The sequence below is a fragment of the Drosophila melanogaster genome, chromosome 3R (genome assembly GCF_000001215.4).
Source record: "Drosophila melanogaster chromosome 3R".
NCBI lineage: Eukaryota > Metazoa > Arthropoda > Insecta > Diptera > Drosophilidae > Drosophila > Drosophila melanogaster.
In genome coordinates, this window is record NT_033777.3 from 24,731,700 (window position 1) to 24,749,339 (window position 17,640).

Genomic DNA, 17,640 nt, shown 5'->3' on the forward strand with positions numbered 1-17,640 from the left:
GATCTAGATTGGCTGCTATTAAAGGAGGGAGAATAAATGTGTTGGTAGAGGGATTTGGTCGGAATACATTTTGTAAATGGTCAGCGAAAGCACTGGCTCTTTCTTCATCACTTCGAAACCAGGTGCCAGAGGGACTTCGGAGTGGCATAATTGGCGCTATTGGAGTCTTTAGGTTTCTGTGAGCTCTCCAAAGAGGGTACTTAGTGCTGGTGGGAGAGAGTTGCTCGATATATGAACGTTGGCTGTTTTTTTCCTCTTGTTTGAGAGCATTGGTAAGCCTGCGTGTGGCTATCTTAAGCATGTGCTTAGTAATTGGTGATCTATTAGACTGCCAATCCCTTCGTAGGCGTCGTTTATCTAATACCAGCCGCTCGATTTCGCGATTAGTTTTGATGTAGTTTGGTTTTGCATACGTCACTGGCGGGGTTGAAGCCTTTGCAGCCGAAACTAAAATGTTTTCAAGAGTTTCCGTTGACTTGTCTATATCCTCCTTTGTAGATAATGCCGTCGTTAGTTCTATGTGTGAACAGACATACTTTTGATACCTTGGCCAGTTTGTTCTAAAATTTGTGAGTCTATACGGTGGGTCGACGATGTGGGGGCGAGTTAGCATATTTAGAAAAACAGGTGAGTGATCTGATGATAAATCTGCTAGTGCTTCGGCGGTGACCATGTTGCGGGGGACATGTTTAGTAATTGCAAAATCGATCAGGTCTGGGATTTTTCTTGGGTCTGCTGGCCAGTATGTAGGCTTACCCGGGGATACCGTTCTCAGTCCATAATTATTGAATTGTTTGCAATGCCGTTTGCAAATGGTCGGGCCAAAAAAAAAAAAAAAAAAAAAATTGGGTCAAAGTCGAATTGTAGTGCACAGACTGAAAACTGAAGACATGGCTTCCTAATATATGCAAATGCACGCAGCTATCTAGATATAGATTCGATTGAGAGGGGCCAGTGGAAGGGGGGGGGGGCGGTGGATAGAAAAATAAACAATTTTTACTTGGTTTCCGCACGCACAAAGCAACCTAATTGAATTTCGGAGTGGGATCACGAAAGAGGGAAGCTCGTTGTTAATCAACTTCCAATTGAAGTTGAAGCAATTTGAAACTCGAAAATTTAATTTGCCAAAAATGTGCACTGTGCGTCGCAGAAACGAAAATCCCCCGGAGTGCAAGCACGCTCACACACACACACACACACACACGCATTAACACGACTTAGTTAAACAACAAAATTGCCAGCGAGTACTCGAAAGTTAATTAAGCCCTTTGAAGCGGCAGCGCCCATAAGTAGGCAACACGAAAGCGTTTAGCATTATAAATTCTTAGTAGCGTGTCATAATGCATTCATGTTGGCCAACACTTTAAGGAATTTACAGCGAATGGGCGACAATGCGTTGCGTTGCATTGTTCGCTGCGCTTTGTGCAGATTCGCTAATTAATTTGCATAAGCCAAGTGCACAAAAGTTCCATCAATGCCGCAGGAACAATGGAAACTGGGCTTAGGGGCATCAAACAAGGCGTGACTGGTGGGCGAGGAACCAGAAATCAAACCGCAAATGGCACTGCAAATGGGCGGGCAAAGCCCAAGCATTCCCTAGGAGTGCAGCCAGAGCCAAGTTGACGACAGTAATGATGACAACAGCATCACAATAACAACCGCAAAGCCAGGACGACCAAAATGTCAGTCGTCGTCGGCGGCGGCGGCGGCGGAGGAGGAGGCGCCATCGCGGCGATGGCTTCAAGTGGCCTGGCTGATGGCGAATGGAGCGGAGGGGAGTGGAGTGGAGCGGTGTGTAGCGCACAAAACTCAAACAACCTGCCCAAGTGACTGCAAATAATTTCCCACCATGCCATGCCACAACGCACCGCACACACACATACAGCTCTTTCTTGCGGGGATTCCCCCTATCACGATTCACACTCACATTGATGCTGCTCTAGCGAAATGGCAAAATGTCAGAATGGCTCGGCTGAAAGGCAACAAACTAACGCCGCTGTTCGCGCTCTCAAATAAAAAGGCACTTCCAAGGCATTGCATGCATATAGCTGCAGGATGCGGGGGCCACCGAATGGAGATGGAAACGGTTCGTGTTCCAAGGGAAACTACCCTCCCCTCCCTCTCCTAAAACGACGGAATAAATCTAGGGGTGAGGCAAGTGCAGTTCAGCTGGGAATTGCTCGATATGAACATGCACAGTGCACTGGGAATATAAATATAGCCTAATATAGATGATCGATGCAAATTATATCTTTAAGATATTCACATTTAAGGATAAGATTCATTTATATATTGCAAAGTGGCATTTATACCATAAATTGAATGGCGCTTTTCGGTTGGGTGGCAGGGTGGGTGAGTGGTGCTGGAGGCGCAGATTGTTGGGATGCTCACCGCAAAACAGCCAGCAGGATCAGCTTACAAAGCCGCATGAGGAGGCAGAATGGCAGGGATAACGTTTTCGGAAGGGGAACATTGTATGCCCTTAATTAAAAACCACATCTATTTAATACTTAACTTTGTTTCATCTACGCAAATAAACACATAAATTAATTCAATTTTCTGGCAGGCATGCCAAACAAATTGCCATCCATCAGTGAGGCAAATTAATTTATTTGCCAACAAAAACATTTGCCCAGTCGTTGACCTCATTTCGCCTGTCAGTCTTTCCGGACTCAAAGTTGCACAATAGATTTATGTAAAGTTCATAGAACTGCTTATATGCGTGATGGCAGATTCAGCATGCATTTTGGAAGCGAAAGCTATCGCTGGATTTCAAAAGCGAATCTCGTGCTTTGGCAGTAAAAGCAGGACGAACAAGAGCCGGGACAAAAAACGGAAATGCAGCTGCGGAAATGTTAGAAAATCGGAAGTGAGCTGATTCGGAGATCCTTGAAAGGGATGAACCGGCTGAGATGACTCTGTCTGCATTTGCTGCACCTGCTTTGCCCATACTTTGCAACAGTTGGACGAACATTTACAAACTCCACCCGAATTTACACTCCGTATCTGCCCCCTGCTTTTGATTTCAATTGCATTTATTGAAATGACATTCGTGGCACAAGCAGAAACATGTGTAAATAAAATAAACTTGCATTTAAGCTGTTTACATAATTAATTAATGCCAACAAGAATGGCATGAATGTGGGCGATTGGCTGCTGCTTTACAACTGTTGCGGAATTTCTGCCGTCGGCTGACAGCAGGATGCATTTCCAAACTTTTTGCTGCATACTTCACGGCGTTCCATGTGCATGTGATTGTGTGTGTAAGGAGTTAACAAACACCAACCTACATGCATACATGCATACATGCCAGCATTTGTAGATGCACACGTACATAAAACAAACAAGTGCCTTGTGTCTGAGCAACCTGTTAGCCAGAATTTGTTATCCTTGCCGGCTGTATGCTGCAATCATTGTTTATGCAAATTGGCATAAATAAGCAGGCAAAGCAAACAAGCTCAAAAGCTGCTCAGATAATGCCACAAAATGGAGCTTATGTTTCGGCACACAAACACATGCTTCGCACACTCCCATACTGTACTGTATTTTTGTATATACATAAATCCTTAGTCGTGCGAGCGCCTGCAGCTGTGGGCAATCCGTAATTTATGCAAATCGCATTTTAAATTTGTAAATGTTATTTTAATTGTTAAGCCAGCGTTCGGATGGCCCAGATACGAAAAAGGGGCGATACAAATCGAATTAATCCAACCCCGGCAAATGGCAATCTGGAAACCGATGACCAAAGCCGATCTGAACTACAATTTATGATATCCATTTGCATCTGAACTTTCCGTATCCTTGAATCTTCTGCATACCCGCTGTTTTTGTCCCATTCCCAGCATGATGAAAATGGAGTGAAAGCGACAGACCAAAGACAAATTGAATGCGTTCACCCAATTTTTTTCTGTTTCTGCCTCTTTTTCTTTTTTGGCCAAAGCAAATGCCAAGAATCCAATACGGAATTCATATGCTGGCGAAATAAAATTGAACCAAATCCAGTCAAGCAAACATTGAGCTTCATTTGCAGCAGTTGAACCCTTTTATTGTCGGAATTGCTTTATTACGATTTTGAGAGCCAGTGCTTTGACACCAGCCAAAACAGAAATCGAAATATGTATAAATAAAATGTTTTTACACAAAGAACCATATGCCATCGAAGTATTTTACAAAATTCAAAAATATGGCCACAAGGCCGGAATGCTATGGACCGCATTAACACAACAATTCCATCAAATTGTACATGCTTTCATTTGTAACACAAATAATCCGGCAGCAAATAGAAAAACAAATTAACAAGTGCTGTTGGTGAAATTCATGAGAACTTTCTATTCAATTTAAGAACATTACTCCTCCTGCAATAAAATATATCGCAGTGCTAGGCAACTAGTACTTATATATTCATATATTCTTTTATATACAAATTTTACAGCACTTTTAAAATCTTCTTCAATTTTTTAAGACCAATTATGTTACATTTAGATTCAGAACATTGAAAGCAATTACCAACATTTGCTTAAATAGGCACAAGAGATATTAAATTCGTTTGCCATTCCGTTAGGCAAATGAACAAGATACTACGCTGATATCTGGAATGTCTGCATTTTATTTGACATCATTTGTGGGCAATGTGCAAAAAGTGTACGAAAATAAACGCGACGTCAACGAAACACTTTTGAAGCAATTGCACCGTTGATGGCACAATTATCAGATGCAACTGCAAGTGTCGTTTGAAATGGTTTCCCTGGTGGGTGGAGTGGGTGGTGCAGAGTGTTGCTGGGAGGTGTTAGGTGCTGCTAGATGTCATTGCTATGAGTGGTACATAGATGCAGAGCGAGTTTATTGAACCTGCCGCAGACTTGGCTGTAATAAAGTGGCACCAAAAGTTGAGTTGAGTAGGTGAACTGAATGAAAGTGCGCACACAACTTAAGCACACTCCAATGGACTAGCATATTCACACATCAGGCGAATGAATATGACTGCTCTTTTCAGCCCCATTTTAAATTGAAAAACTGTGCGCCGAGTAAATACACATGCGAACAGCACATATGTGTATATATACATACATATTTCATCCTATATCTCCTGTATTCCCGTGCTCCAAGCCAAAAACTTTTTCTAAAAATGCTTTGTGCGAACGAGCTCGCTTCTCGTTTTATTTCTTTTTTTTTTTTTTGCCCACTTTTTGTGCGGCTGCAATGGAAAATAGTTTTCGTGTCTGCCGTAGGTGCAAAGTGGCCATAGATGCGGAGTTCGGCCACAAATACCGCTCCGTACAGCTGCATAAATATTTCGACGCAGTTGTCCATCATAAATCTGGCGCACTAACTCAAACATTGGCCCGCTATTGTTTGCCCCCCAGGCTCTATCAGTTCTATGAGTATCTGCGATTTGGCCGGCAAAGAGGATCTGGGGATGTGGGCATGTTTGTCCAGGGAGGAGGAAGCATAGGGAGAGTCGTCCAGGCATGGCAGCACACGCACACACACACACCCAAGACTTCGACAGTCAGTGGTTTCATAAGCCCGGTCTGGGCTATTGACCGACTCCTACAGTGGTCATCGGGGCACTACAACCGATTTTGAGGTGTGACACGCAAAGTGAGAAACGGCAATTGCTTCCATTTCATTAGGATTCATTTCGGCAGTAGTCGCCCACCGAAGATAACCGTTGAAACACACAGATAAATTTGTCACACATGATTTGATTCGTTTATTCAATCATTTGACACTCCAGCGAAGCGCGCAACGATTTCAACTTATTCAAGTTGTCGGTACACCGAGAGAAACTAAATTGCTGTTAGGAATATGAAGTAAGAGTTCGAGAGCTATGTTAAACATTTCATTCATATGTTATTTCAATTTCTTGCACTGTGCATTCGCAAAGTGCTTTCCCATCGTACGAATGTTTTTCGAATAAATAAACAAGAGCCAAACTCATTCACCGAGCGGCACACTCATAAAAAGCAAACAAAAAATACAGCCTAAATCGTGCCCAAATCCAAAACGTCCTGCCGGGTCACTCGTCACCATCGCCATCGCTATTGCCATCACCATCGTGGCCATCTCCAAACTCCAACTCCATTTTTGGGGCAACTATCCGCATTCGCAGCGCTGCTGCTTTTGGCTAATGGTCTAGGTTCTCATGCAATCTCTGCTGCCGTCGGATTAGTTTGTCCAGCCATATATATTCCCCCATCCACATCCGCATCCGCTCCGACCAATCTACATCCTTCCTGCCGCTCCGTCTGCATCCGAATGCGATTCTGTCCATTTTGTGTTCGAGTGTTTTATTTGTCGTCCGGCTCTATTTGCCTTGATTTCATCTTTAATTTAGGCATCGTCTGAATGTCCATTCGTCTATCCGTTTGCCGGTTTTATGGCTTGTTTGCTCGCTGGCCGCTTATCAAAACATAATTCCGGCCATGATGGATTCTCCGTCCGCCCATTTAACATGGCCGCGGGGCGTGGCCGGTAAATTGAATTTCATTGTTATGGCTACGGTAATTAATACGCACACATACACACATATAGGGAATGGAGTCGTCCCATACACGCACACACAGAAGAATGGGGGTCACTCTGATATGCATACATGCATTTCCGGTCGCTATATGTATGTGCGCTCTTCAATGGCAGATTATGCATAATTACAGCCATATTTACAATGCCAGCAGCGATTTGAAAGCCAACGGGGTTAACCAGTCAGTTGACCATTGAAGGCTAATTTTACTTGTACGGGGTCGTGAGCCCCCGAGATTTAAGCAGATTTGCAAAGGAAACGCTCGAGGGAATCCACTATCACCGTTAGTGGGAAGCAGAAAAGCAGACTTTAAAGCTAAAATATTCAGCAAAAATTGTAATAATATATTAATGGTAATCTGTAAAATCCGATACCCATAATTTGTTAAAATTGAAAAGCATATTATATGACTTTTACAAATGGAAATGCATCAGACTAATGTCTTTATCATCCTTTACAATCCTTTCAAAGCTAACTTATAAATTTGGTAATCTTTTAAGCTGCTTTTTGAATTCGGCACCACTGTCACATTCAAAGCAAATTCAATGCCAACCAAAACTGCTAATCAACTAGCATTTTTTGTGCTCGTCCCCAATCCTTTTGAGCCCCAAGTATTTTTGCTGTTTAATTGCTTGCGCTTTATTTGCGCACATACTCGTATTTTATTTTATGACACAGCCATTGACATCCGCCAAAGAGCACAAAAGCCATAAATAACAAAAAGAAAGGACCCAAAAATAACCAGGCAAGCACCAACAGAAAAAAAAAAGGTGAAAAGAAAGCGCACTCAACTGACCTCAACAATGGCAATCAGTCGACGTGCTCTCTTCAATTATTTGCTTTTGACCCACAAAATGGACGAACGACTCTGGACTCTGGACTGAATGTTACCACCACACAACTGATGCGTTGCGTCAAGGGTTGAGGATTGCTGCTTCTGGTTTTCGCACGTATAAAGCGTGGCCCAGAGCGAATAATCAGTTGGAACCATACCAGCCAGGCAGCAGGACAGCCGGAGCGATGGTGGGTTTTATTTTTAATTAAACTGGCAGTTGGCAGTCGCGAGTTCCGGCCGTAGAGCTCATAAAGTGGGCGGGCGGGCAGGCGGACAGACATTACGCATACGCTGCGTGACCAGGATTTAGGGAGATAGGGGATTTGGGGGAAAGAGAGAAAAGGGAAAAGGGAAAGTGCAGCCAGAATGTGTTGAACATTTTTGTGGCCGCCGTTAAAAGGGTGCGCAACTGGACTCGGAACGGAAACGGATTGCCTCTAAAATGGCACGTTTTGTGCGTCAGTTCGTTAGTGTGAATGATGTGGGTGGGCTAAGGACCAAGTAACAAGGACCAAGGACCTAGGACGGGGAACGAGGGACGAAGGACTCTGGACTCAGGATGGCAGACTATGTGGGAGGTGGCGACGCTCAAAAATTTAATTACTTTCACTTGTGCGAACTGTTTGTCTGCCAGTCAGATGAGTGGACGAGACGGCCAACAGGCATTTAACGTAAATGTAATGAAATTGCAGACGGACTCAGACGCACACCGACTGCTTTCCGTTTCCGTTTCAGGAGTCCTTTCCCTGATCCTTCCTTGCCCGGTTAACGTGCTGTTAGCACTTCTTCTTGTGCGGGTGGCAAATCTTGCGAGCTTTGTAACGCATTATGCGGCAAGTTTTCTCGCCTGCTGTGAGCTGCGCAGAGTGCATCGTCTTTTTATTACCACATTCACGTTCACTGCCAAGTCCTCCTCCGTATCCTTGCTCCTTGGAGGGCTGGAAACGATAACTGGATTAAATGCCAACTGGGAAACGTGTTTTGCTGTAACCACTTTCGAAAGGTTCTAGTCTAACTTCTGTGTGCCACCATTTCTCTTTTCTTTGCCGGCATTCAAATCAATCATACGCCATGTGGGCTGCTATGTTTTAAATTTAACTTTCATGTATGCACAGCCACGCAAGCAAAGGGTACATACAACAAATGAACGAAAGTATATATGTATATATATATTTTTAATTCACAAAAGGGCACACGTGTTCGCAGTACTGCACAGATTTTCCGATTGTGTATGTAAATATTTGCGCAATTCTAGAAATTTGTTTGACTGTTAAATCAAATGTAAATACGATATGTTTTCAAAGTCAACATGCAGCAAATGCAGCAAAAACAATGGCGAATAGAGCAAGTAGGAAAATTGGCGAAAACGTGAGCAGATTGAACACAAAAATCTCGATGGCGTGTAATTTAATTCTGATTTCACAGCACATTTCAAGCGAACTAACTAACAGGATTGGTATTTCAGCCAGAGTTTTGATCCCCACATCAGATTAAATCATAATTCCGATCCTTGACAGAAACACAGACGTCTCGATGCTGCGCTGTCTGTCATTTAGTGGGTATTTTTGGGGGCGCCATCACCATTTCCTGTTTATTTGCTCCTTTTGTTCGAATTGCAGCAAGGCGACCACAGCTCGGTTTACGGTGCGTATGATTGACATTGATTGGATCGCAGCCAAACAAACTGTGTGGTTTGGCTGTCCAGTCACTTTTTTCTTCATTTTTTTACCCTTCTGATTGCCATGCTCTGATGCACTTTCGGGAACTAAATCAAAAAACGTTTGCAGCTTGATAAATATGTAATTTGCAATTTTGGCCAAAACCACACGCAGCAGTAAACCGAAAAACCCATAGAAGGAGTAACAAAACCTTGGAATCCAGACATGTTCAGCTGCTTCAGCATAGGGGTTACCCTCAGTACAGTGAACACTTCAAAGAGAAATGCACTTAAAGAACATACTTTACAACTGAGGGGCTGTTTAACATATGTTAGATAGAAAATATTTATGAAATCCTTCGTTGCGTAACTGATCCCTTCTAAAAAGTGATAAAGTGATAGTTATCAGGTGGAAAGATCGAAATGAAGGAAAATCGTTTCCCCAGTTTGATTACTTACTATTCGTAAGGCTACAAATTTAAGATTATTACCCATTGGATACGTGTACAACCGATTGGCATGCGATCGAAGTGGCAATGGATTTAACAGTCTGCCCACACACCCACGTGGAATGACCCACTTACCAACAAGTTAGACTCACAGTTGCGACTCAAAGATGATTGGTTTTGCCGCTTCAGTTGTAATAATCAAATTGCCAGCATCCGTATCCGCATCTGCACAGCGGAGTTTCCCAGCATTCGAGCTCACCAGTTTCCGTGGACAGAAGGAGCAGGTGAATTGCGAGGCGTGGTGGTGGGAAAAGGGCGGAGTATGAAGTCAGTGGTGATGCAAGTTGGGAATGGCAATCCAGGGGAGGAATGTGGGCCACGTTGAGCGGCCTTCAAAAGTCAAAAGGCGTTAACGTTAATGCCGCCCTATCATGAACTGCCTCGGATCCACATCCACTCGAGCGCAGGCTTCACTGTGCCAGCCGTGTAAATAGCATGAATGCAATTTTATTTTATTTATGTTTGAATTAAGCAGAGCTCTGAGCAGCCAGCCAACCAGCAGCATTTCAGCAGGAGCACTCAGACAGTCTTTATAGGCAAATGAATTGCTCTATACCAAGCTTATTTGGGAAAATGTGGAGCAAATGCTTAGAGCTGGCAAATGCTTGTTTTGACATGAAAAATAAAGATTAATGTTGCCGAGAGTATGGTTTAAAATGATCTGCTTAAAATATTAAACAGGCAAGCTGCCTGAACATTTAAACGTAGAGTCTGTACTGGTCGGTATGAGGTATTATTTATTTCCCCCAGCTTCTATCTTTCTTTTTTTTTTTGTTGTTGAATGTGCAAACGCACTTAATTAATTTTGTTTAACATGTCTGAGGCAGACAGGGCAACAATTTCATATTTTGCTTGTTAACTGTTATCGTTGTTGCTGCTGCCATTTTTACCGACCACTGCTGGCCATAAACTCCCTTATGCACATTGCGTATACGACGCGTGGAGCGTGGACAAACAAAGGCATCAGCTGGGCAGTAACTCTGGACTCCAGCCATCCAGCCATCCTGCTGATGATGATGATGCTGATGCACTGATTAAATGGATATGCAGAGTGTGTCTATCCAACGGCCTGGCGAAATGACTGTCAGGGCAGCACGGCTTTATTTTATTTCTGGGCAGGATGGTCAGTTGGGGTAGTTGGGCCAGAAGATATTGTCGGTGCGAATTATAAATTACCAGCTGGGCGCATCGGCCCGAAAGCTAACCAAACGCCAACCAAGTGTACGGATGAGCGGACCGGGAGCCACATGAAATTTCAATTAAAATAAAAATTTATACGCTTTTCGCCTTGTCGCTTATAATTAAAAACAATTTGCAAGTTATGGGCGACGGGAGCAGCACTGCTATAATGCCTCTAATTTAAATCGCTTTATCTCTGGCCTTGCAGGCGGTTTCATGGGCGACATTGCCCTGCCGGAGGGTGATTCCGGCCCGGTGGTTGCCCACACGCCCATCGACGACGAGGAGCAGGAGCGCCAGGAGGTGGAGCAGCTGCTGGCTGACTCGCCCAGCCCGGTTCACGACCCCCCTTCCGTTTCCGGTGCGGCCAACTCAGGGCCGACCAAGTTCAATGCCACCTTCCAGCTGGATCTGGAGAAGCTCAAGCAGGAGGTCTACCACGAGGGCCTACAGGTGGAGGAGGAGGGCCTCACCGACATCATCCGCAAGAAGACCAAGCTGCCCAGCTCAGGTCCGGTCAACCTGAAGGCAGGACAAAGCCAGTCACAGAGTCAGGTGAGTAATAAAAGGGGGCATGAAATACGCAAGGGTCTTTCAGTTAGAGATGAGTTAAGCTTAGGTTTTATTATTAAATATATGAATTCACTAATTTGACTATAAATATTGGTATTATTACCAAGTAGAAATTTATGTAGGAGGTCGTTGGTATTTGCAAATTTTAGAAGTACTTAAAATGTCTTGAAACTCTTGAATCCCTCAGAGTGCCAATGAACCCGTGAAGCCCGGTTCGGAATCGCCCTCCGATTACGCGCAAGCATCCAGCTACAAGAATGAGGTACTGCCTCCGTCGGAGCAGCGAATCCATACGGACAAGCCGGCACGGTTGACGCTGGCCGAGATTGGACCCAAGTTCAGCAACAAGACGCAGTCGCTGCACCGTAATGTGGACACACGCAAGATTCAGTCGGACAACAAGGACATCGAGGACGATTCGGGCAACAATTTTGTGGCCGAGAGGAGGCCGTCACAGATTGTGCCCACTTCCTTGCCGGAGCAGCGATCCACTCCGGCTCACGTGTACAGCAATGCCGGAGGCAATGGCATGCAGTTGGACGACGAGGTGGACTTCTTGCATTCCCGTGGAGTCGTGAGGAGGCGTCACAGGCGAGGACCAAAACAGCGGTAAGCCAAAAATTACAGAACCATAATAAAGATTCCATAAAGGATTTATGCAAAATACATTTCGTATTAAAAACACGTTGCATTTTAATTCCAATTTATTTCAAAATATTTAATCTAATTGCATTAAAAGCTAATTTATTGCTTAAAATAAAACATGTACCAAAAGCGGAATTTAAGTATCAAAAGTCCATATGAAAAGGCTAAACATTAAAATTATTTTTTATGCCGGAAAAGCCGTACAACTTGGGGTCAAATAATAGTTTAGGTGTTTATTTAAAAATCATTAAATTCAATTTGTTAGAATTCCTTGAATTTTATGTGTGATTAATTAGATACATTTAATTGGTTTTTGGCCTAATCGAATTGCTATGAACTATTTTTACCTCGTTTATTGAAATCTAAACTCAATGGTTTTCCCCGCAGAAGGAGCAACCAGCACTTGGAGCACGAGGTCAAGCTGCAGAGATTGAGGGAGGAGCTCAGCCGTCCGGTCATCGAGGCCCACCATCACCAGTCGCACCACCAGAAGCAGGCGCAGCACCGCCAGCACCACCAGAGCCACCATCGAAAGAAGCACCGTCGACAGCAGCAGCACCATCGTCGACGTGGCCAGAGCACCACGCAATATGTGAACCATTCCCCGCCAGGATTCAATCAATCGCAGCAGGCCCAACAGCAGTCAGTGCCTGAAATGGATTTGTTGAAAGCGGAGTAAGTTGGTCAATCCCCACCAGCTTTTCCCACCTTTCCGTTAACAGAGTACATCCCCCCCCCTACTTCTTGGGCAACCACCGCCGCCACATCCGTTTCCGCTGCCATTTCCTGGCCTCACTGTAAATTGCTGGCCATTTTCATTCAGAGGTTTTTCGGCATAAACTTTAAACAAACAGCAGCCATTTTGGCAGCTCACACAGACACAAACAAAAGCTCATTCACACGCACACATACACACACCCATTCACGCAGGCCCAATGCTCATTGTGCGGTTGTGTGGGTGTATGCTTGTGTGTGTTTGTGCATGTTAAAAGTTATGAATTTTAATAGAAATTCGCGTGCCAAAAGTTGTGCCATACAACAACAGTGAAAAATGTATGGAAAACTGTTGGCAATTAAAATTACGCATACGCCTCGTAAACTTTTTGCCCGTCGCTTTCCAAAATCATCCATATCTAACAAGAAGACATCTTCCCCCTCCATCTGCAGAACGTCCAAGGATGAGGAGCCACTGCGTCATCGGGTGGCCCGTGCTGTCACCGCCAAAAAGGAACGCATCTGGGACTATGGGGTGATTCCGTACGAGATCGATGGCAACTTCAGTGGCATCCATAAGGCGCTTTTCAAACTGGCCATGCGCCATTGGGAGAACTCCACGTGTATCAAGTTCGTAGAGCGCGACCCGGAGATCCATCCCAATTACATAGTGTTCACGGTTCGCAGCTGCGGGTAAGTTTGGTGTCCTGGTTAGTCCCAGAAATATCATTCTATTGAATCCCCAAATTTCCAACTAGATGCTGCTCATTTGTGGGCAAACGTGGAAATGGACCGCAGGCCATCTCAATTGGTAGAAATTGCGATAAATTTGGCATTGTGGTCCATGAGTTGGGTCACGTGGTGGGCTTCTGGCACGAGCACACGCGTCCGGATCGGGAAAAGCACGTGGTGATCGAGCATAACAACATTATGAAGGGCCAGGACTATAACTTCAATATGCTATCCCCCGATGAAGTGGACTCGCTGGGCATGGCCTACGACTATGATTCGATTATGCACTACGCACGGAACACCTTCTCCAAGGGCACCTACCTGGACACCATCCTGCCCATCGAGATGAAGGGTCGCAAGCGTCCTGAAATAGGCCAGCGGTTGCGCCTCAGCCAGGGTGACATTGCGCAGGCGAATCTTCTGTACAAGTGTCCAAAGTGCGGAAGAACCTTTCAGGAGAGTTCCGGCATCTTTGCCTCACCATCTCATTACACGGCCGGAGCTTTGAGCAATGAGACGGAGCACTGCGAGTGGCGGATTACAGCGACATACGGAGAAAGAGTGGAACTGAAACTGGAGAATATGGTAAGGACGTATATAGTTATTATATTCTGTTATGTATATCTGTCAATTTCTTAACCCTCCATTAGTACTAAATTATAATCCCACATCTACTTTCCTAATTTCCTCTTAGAACATCTTTAAGTCAAACAACTGCGAGACGGACTACCTAGAGATTCGGGATGGCTACTTCGAGAAGTCACCGCTTATCGGACGCTTCTGCGGCAAGGTGGACAAGGAGGTGATCCGCACGGAGTCCAGTCGCATGCTGCTCACCTATGTGAATACACACCGCATCGAGGGCTTCAGGGGCTTCAAGGCGGAGTTCGATGGTGAGTGGGTGGAATGAATGGGGCACAAATGGGGAATGAAAATGGTCCCTGCAAATTTCTGACATTCCGTTTCCATAGTTGTTTGCGGTGGCGAGTTGTCCGTGGACGATGCCGTTGGCCGTTTGGAGTCGCCCAACTATCCACTGGACTATTTGCCCAACAAGGAATGTGTGTGGAAAATAACTGTGCCCGAAAGCTACCAGGTGGCGTTGAAATTCCAGTCCTTCGAAGTGGAGAACCACGACAGCTGTGTCTACGACTACGTCGAGGTCCGGGACGGTCCTGGCCAGGATGCGCCGCTAATTGGCGTTTTCTGTGGCTACAAGCCGCCGCCGAACATGAAGTAAGTGCCACTGAAGAGGCGCCAATCCTTTCTCCTCGCCCCCCCCTTTTAACACGAAGGAACTCTGCTTTTGTTCGCCGTCCCTTTGCAGGTCAAGTGGCAATTCGATGTACGTGAAATTCGTGTCGGACACATCGGTGCAGAAGGCGGGCTTCTCGGCCGTGTTCATGAAGGAGGTGGACGAGTGCGAGACCCAGAACCACGGCTGCGAGCACGAATGCATCAACACCCTCGGTGGCTACGAGTGCAGCTGCCGCATCGGATTCGAGCTCCACAGCGACAAGAAGCACTGCGAAGGTGGGTTAATTGCGGCCCAAGTGCTGTTCAATCGAGTTGTATTCCATTCCATTTTATGTTAATAATTGCCAGGGAAAAATACGAAATGGGTATAAACATTCTAGTCATGGGTTAAATAATTTCAGCATAAATTGTTTAAGAAAATGAGGAAACAAAATCAAAAATGAAGAGTCAATTAGTTGAATCCCTAACGTTTTCGCTTTTAACTGAAAATTTCCCTTTTTATTAAGATGCCTGTGGCGGTGTCATCGAGTATCCGAATGGCACCATTACCTCGCCCTCGTTCCCCGAGATGTACCCTCTGCTGAAGGAGTGCATCTGGGAGATTGTGGCGCCACCGAAGCACAGGATATCGCTAAACTTCACCCACTTCGACCTTGAGGGCACGGCGCATCAGCAATCGGACTGTGGCTACGATTCGGTCACAGTCTACTCAAAACTGGGCGAGAATCGTCTGAAGAGGATCGGCACCTTCTGCGGCTCCAGCATTCCGCCTACGGCCACCTCCGAGAGTAATGCGTTGAGACTGGAGTTCCATTCGGACAAGTCCATTCAGAGATCAGGCTTCGCGGCCGTCTTCTTCACGGACATCGACGAGTGTGCCGTGAATAATGGTGGTTGTCAGCATGAGTGCCGGAACACGATTGGATCCTACATCTGCATGTGCCACAACGGGTACTCCATGCACGAGAATGGCCACGACTGCAAGGAGGGCGAGTGCAAGTACGAGATCTCCGCCCCCTTCGGCACGATTTTCAGTCCCAATTACCCGGATTCCTATCCCCCAAATGCGGACTGCGTTTGGCACTTCATAACCACGCCGGGGCACCGCATCAAGCTGATTTTCAACGAGTTCGACGTGGAATCGCATCAGGTAAGCATGAGTTTATTTATAGGTTTCGTCCTTGAAAAGACATCTTCTTTGAGTACTTTTCGCTGTAGTTTCTGCTAGTTAGCTTAAAGTCCTGTAATTTGCATTGAATTTCTAACAGGAATGCACCTACGACAACGTGGCAGTTTACGATGGCGAATCTGAGTCCAGTTCGGTCCTGGGTCGCTTCTGCGGGGATAAGATTCCCTTCCCCATCTCCTCCACCAGCAACCAGATGTACATGGTGCTCAAGACGGACAAGAACAAGCAAAAGAACGGCTTCACAGCCTCCCACTCCACGGGTATGATGGTGTTGAAATCCTAAGCCATCCGCAATTTCAACATTTCGATAATTTACTTGCAGCCTGTGGGGGCTACTTGCGTGCCACTAGCCAGGTGCAGCAGTTCTATTCGCACGCCCGATTCGGAAACCAGGACTATGACGACGGCATGGACTGCGAGTGGACCATCGCGGCGCCGGACAACAGCTACGTCCAGCTCATATTCCTCACCTTCGACATCGAGAGCAGCGAGAACTGCACCTTTGACTACGTGCAGGTGTTCTCTGACATAGACGATGTGTACGGACAGTATGGACCCATGTACGGACAGTACTGTGGCAATGTGGTGGGTACACCTATTTCGTTTATCCGGAGAACATTTAAGCTAAGCATTATTTACTGCAGCTGCCGCAGGACATCAACTCTATGACACATTCTCTGCTGGTTCGCTTTAAGACCGACGGTTCGGTGCCGATGAAGGGCTTCTCTGCCTCATATGTGGCCGTGCCCAATTCCGGGGAGTATGACCACTCCGACGAGGATGTGGAGAACTCGTACAGCTCCGAGATGGTTACCCCGTTTCCGGGCTCACTGAAGAGCATCTACATCGAGGACACGCAGGAGGAGACCGACGAGTACAGCGACTTCAGCGGCAATCAACTGGTCTTCAATGGGCAGTATCGTGGCCGATATAGTCTGCCCAAACGGTACTACTCCGGAAAGGCATAGGGCTATGGTGGAACCACTGACCGTGCGCCAAAATACATGACAATATATTAAAACGGAATTTATTTAACAGATTTAGGCATATCGTCGCGTACATAAAACAGACTTTCCCGATCTTCCACGCGCACTCTTCTGGCCAAATCCAGGATATAATCAAAGATCCAATACTAGTTTTAGGCACTCGAAACACACATTGTTAGGTTCCAGTCGGCTAAGATCTGCGGTGGCAATTACTTAGACCCCTATGTCATACATGTAATGTACTTTGACTAGACTTCTCTAGACTCTGTAGCTAAATGTGCAATTCCTCTTCCCCCCTTGCATTTGACTGCTTTTTTCTCTGACGCATTTTCATTTTTTTCGGATATCTATATTCTATATTGTGCCATATTTAATGGTAATGATGGAGTGCATTTCCTTAGGCATCTTAGCATAAGTCAATGGGTGGCCCATATCAAAATCAGAACGGAAGTTAGGATAGAAAAGAGATACACACATATCTTCGGAAGCACCGAAAGTGGAGGATCCTTACAGATGGATTGAATTTTTCACACAGGCATATGTACAACTCTCGGATATTTGACTCAACTTAATACGTAATTATATCTATACATATTAAAACTTGCATAGTAACTATGTTTTAAAACCAAAACAAAACGAGTTTGAAGAATGTTATTTACGGACTTTCGGGTTTATGGGCTCATGGATTTATGGCCCTAGGTTCCACCTTGCCACGCCAGGCAGAAGCGCCATGGCTCTTGAATAGCATTTGAAGGTGGAATTACCGCGAAACGATTCGTTCATGCGGCGGATTTACGATCATTAATGACCTGCCCTAAAAGGCACGAACCCGCTTAAGCAA

General features: G+C 45.4%; 1 protein-coding gene across 3 annotated transcripts in view, besides 1 other annotated feature; it reads left to right on the top strand.

Annotated features, from left to right (window-relative positions):
- Window positions 1–766: part of a mobile genetic element that runs on past the window's edge.
- The window catches only part of tok (tolkin), a 29,429-nt gene extending 12,003 nt beyond the window's left edge, over window positions 1–17,426 (top strand). For all 3 annotated transcript variants that reach the window (NM_170168.2, NM_057531.4, NM_001300581.1), the window contains exons 3-14: window positions 10,912–11,258; window positions 11,464–11,885; window positions 12,309–12,596; window positions 13,089–13,328; window positions 13,394–13,952; window positions 14,062–14,260; window positions 14,339–14,603; window positions 14,695–14,900; window positions 15,131–15,774; window positions 15,893–16,073; window positions 16,136–16,398; window positions 16,458–17,426. In NM_170168.2, coding sequence (NP_733035.1) covers window positions 10,912–11,258; window positions 11,464–11,885; window positions 12,309–12,596; window positions 13,089–13,328; window positions 13,394–13,952; window positions 14,062–14,260; window positions 14,339–14,603; window positions 14,695–14,900; window positions 15,131–15,774; window positions 15,893–16,073; window positions 16,136–16,398; window positions 16,458–16,781 — 3,938 coding nt within the window. In that variant the 3' untranslated portion in view covers window positions 16,782–17,426. The remainder of the gene's footprint in view (window positions 1–10,911; window positions 11,259–11,463; window positions 11,886–12,308; window positions 12,597–13,088; window positions 13,329–13,393; window positions 13,953–14,061; window positions 14,261–14,338; window positions 14,604–14,694; window positions 14,901–15,130; window positions 15,775–15,892; window positions 16,074–16,135; window positions 16,399–16,457) is intronic.
- The last annotated feature ends 214 nt before the right edge of the window (window positions 17,427–17,640 follow it).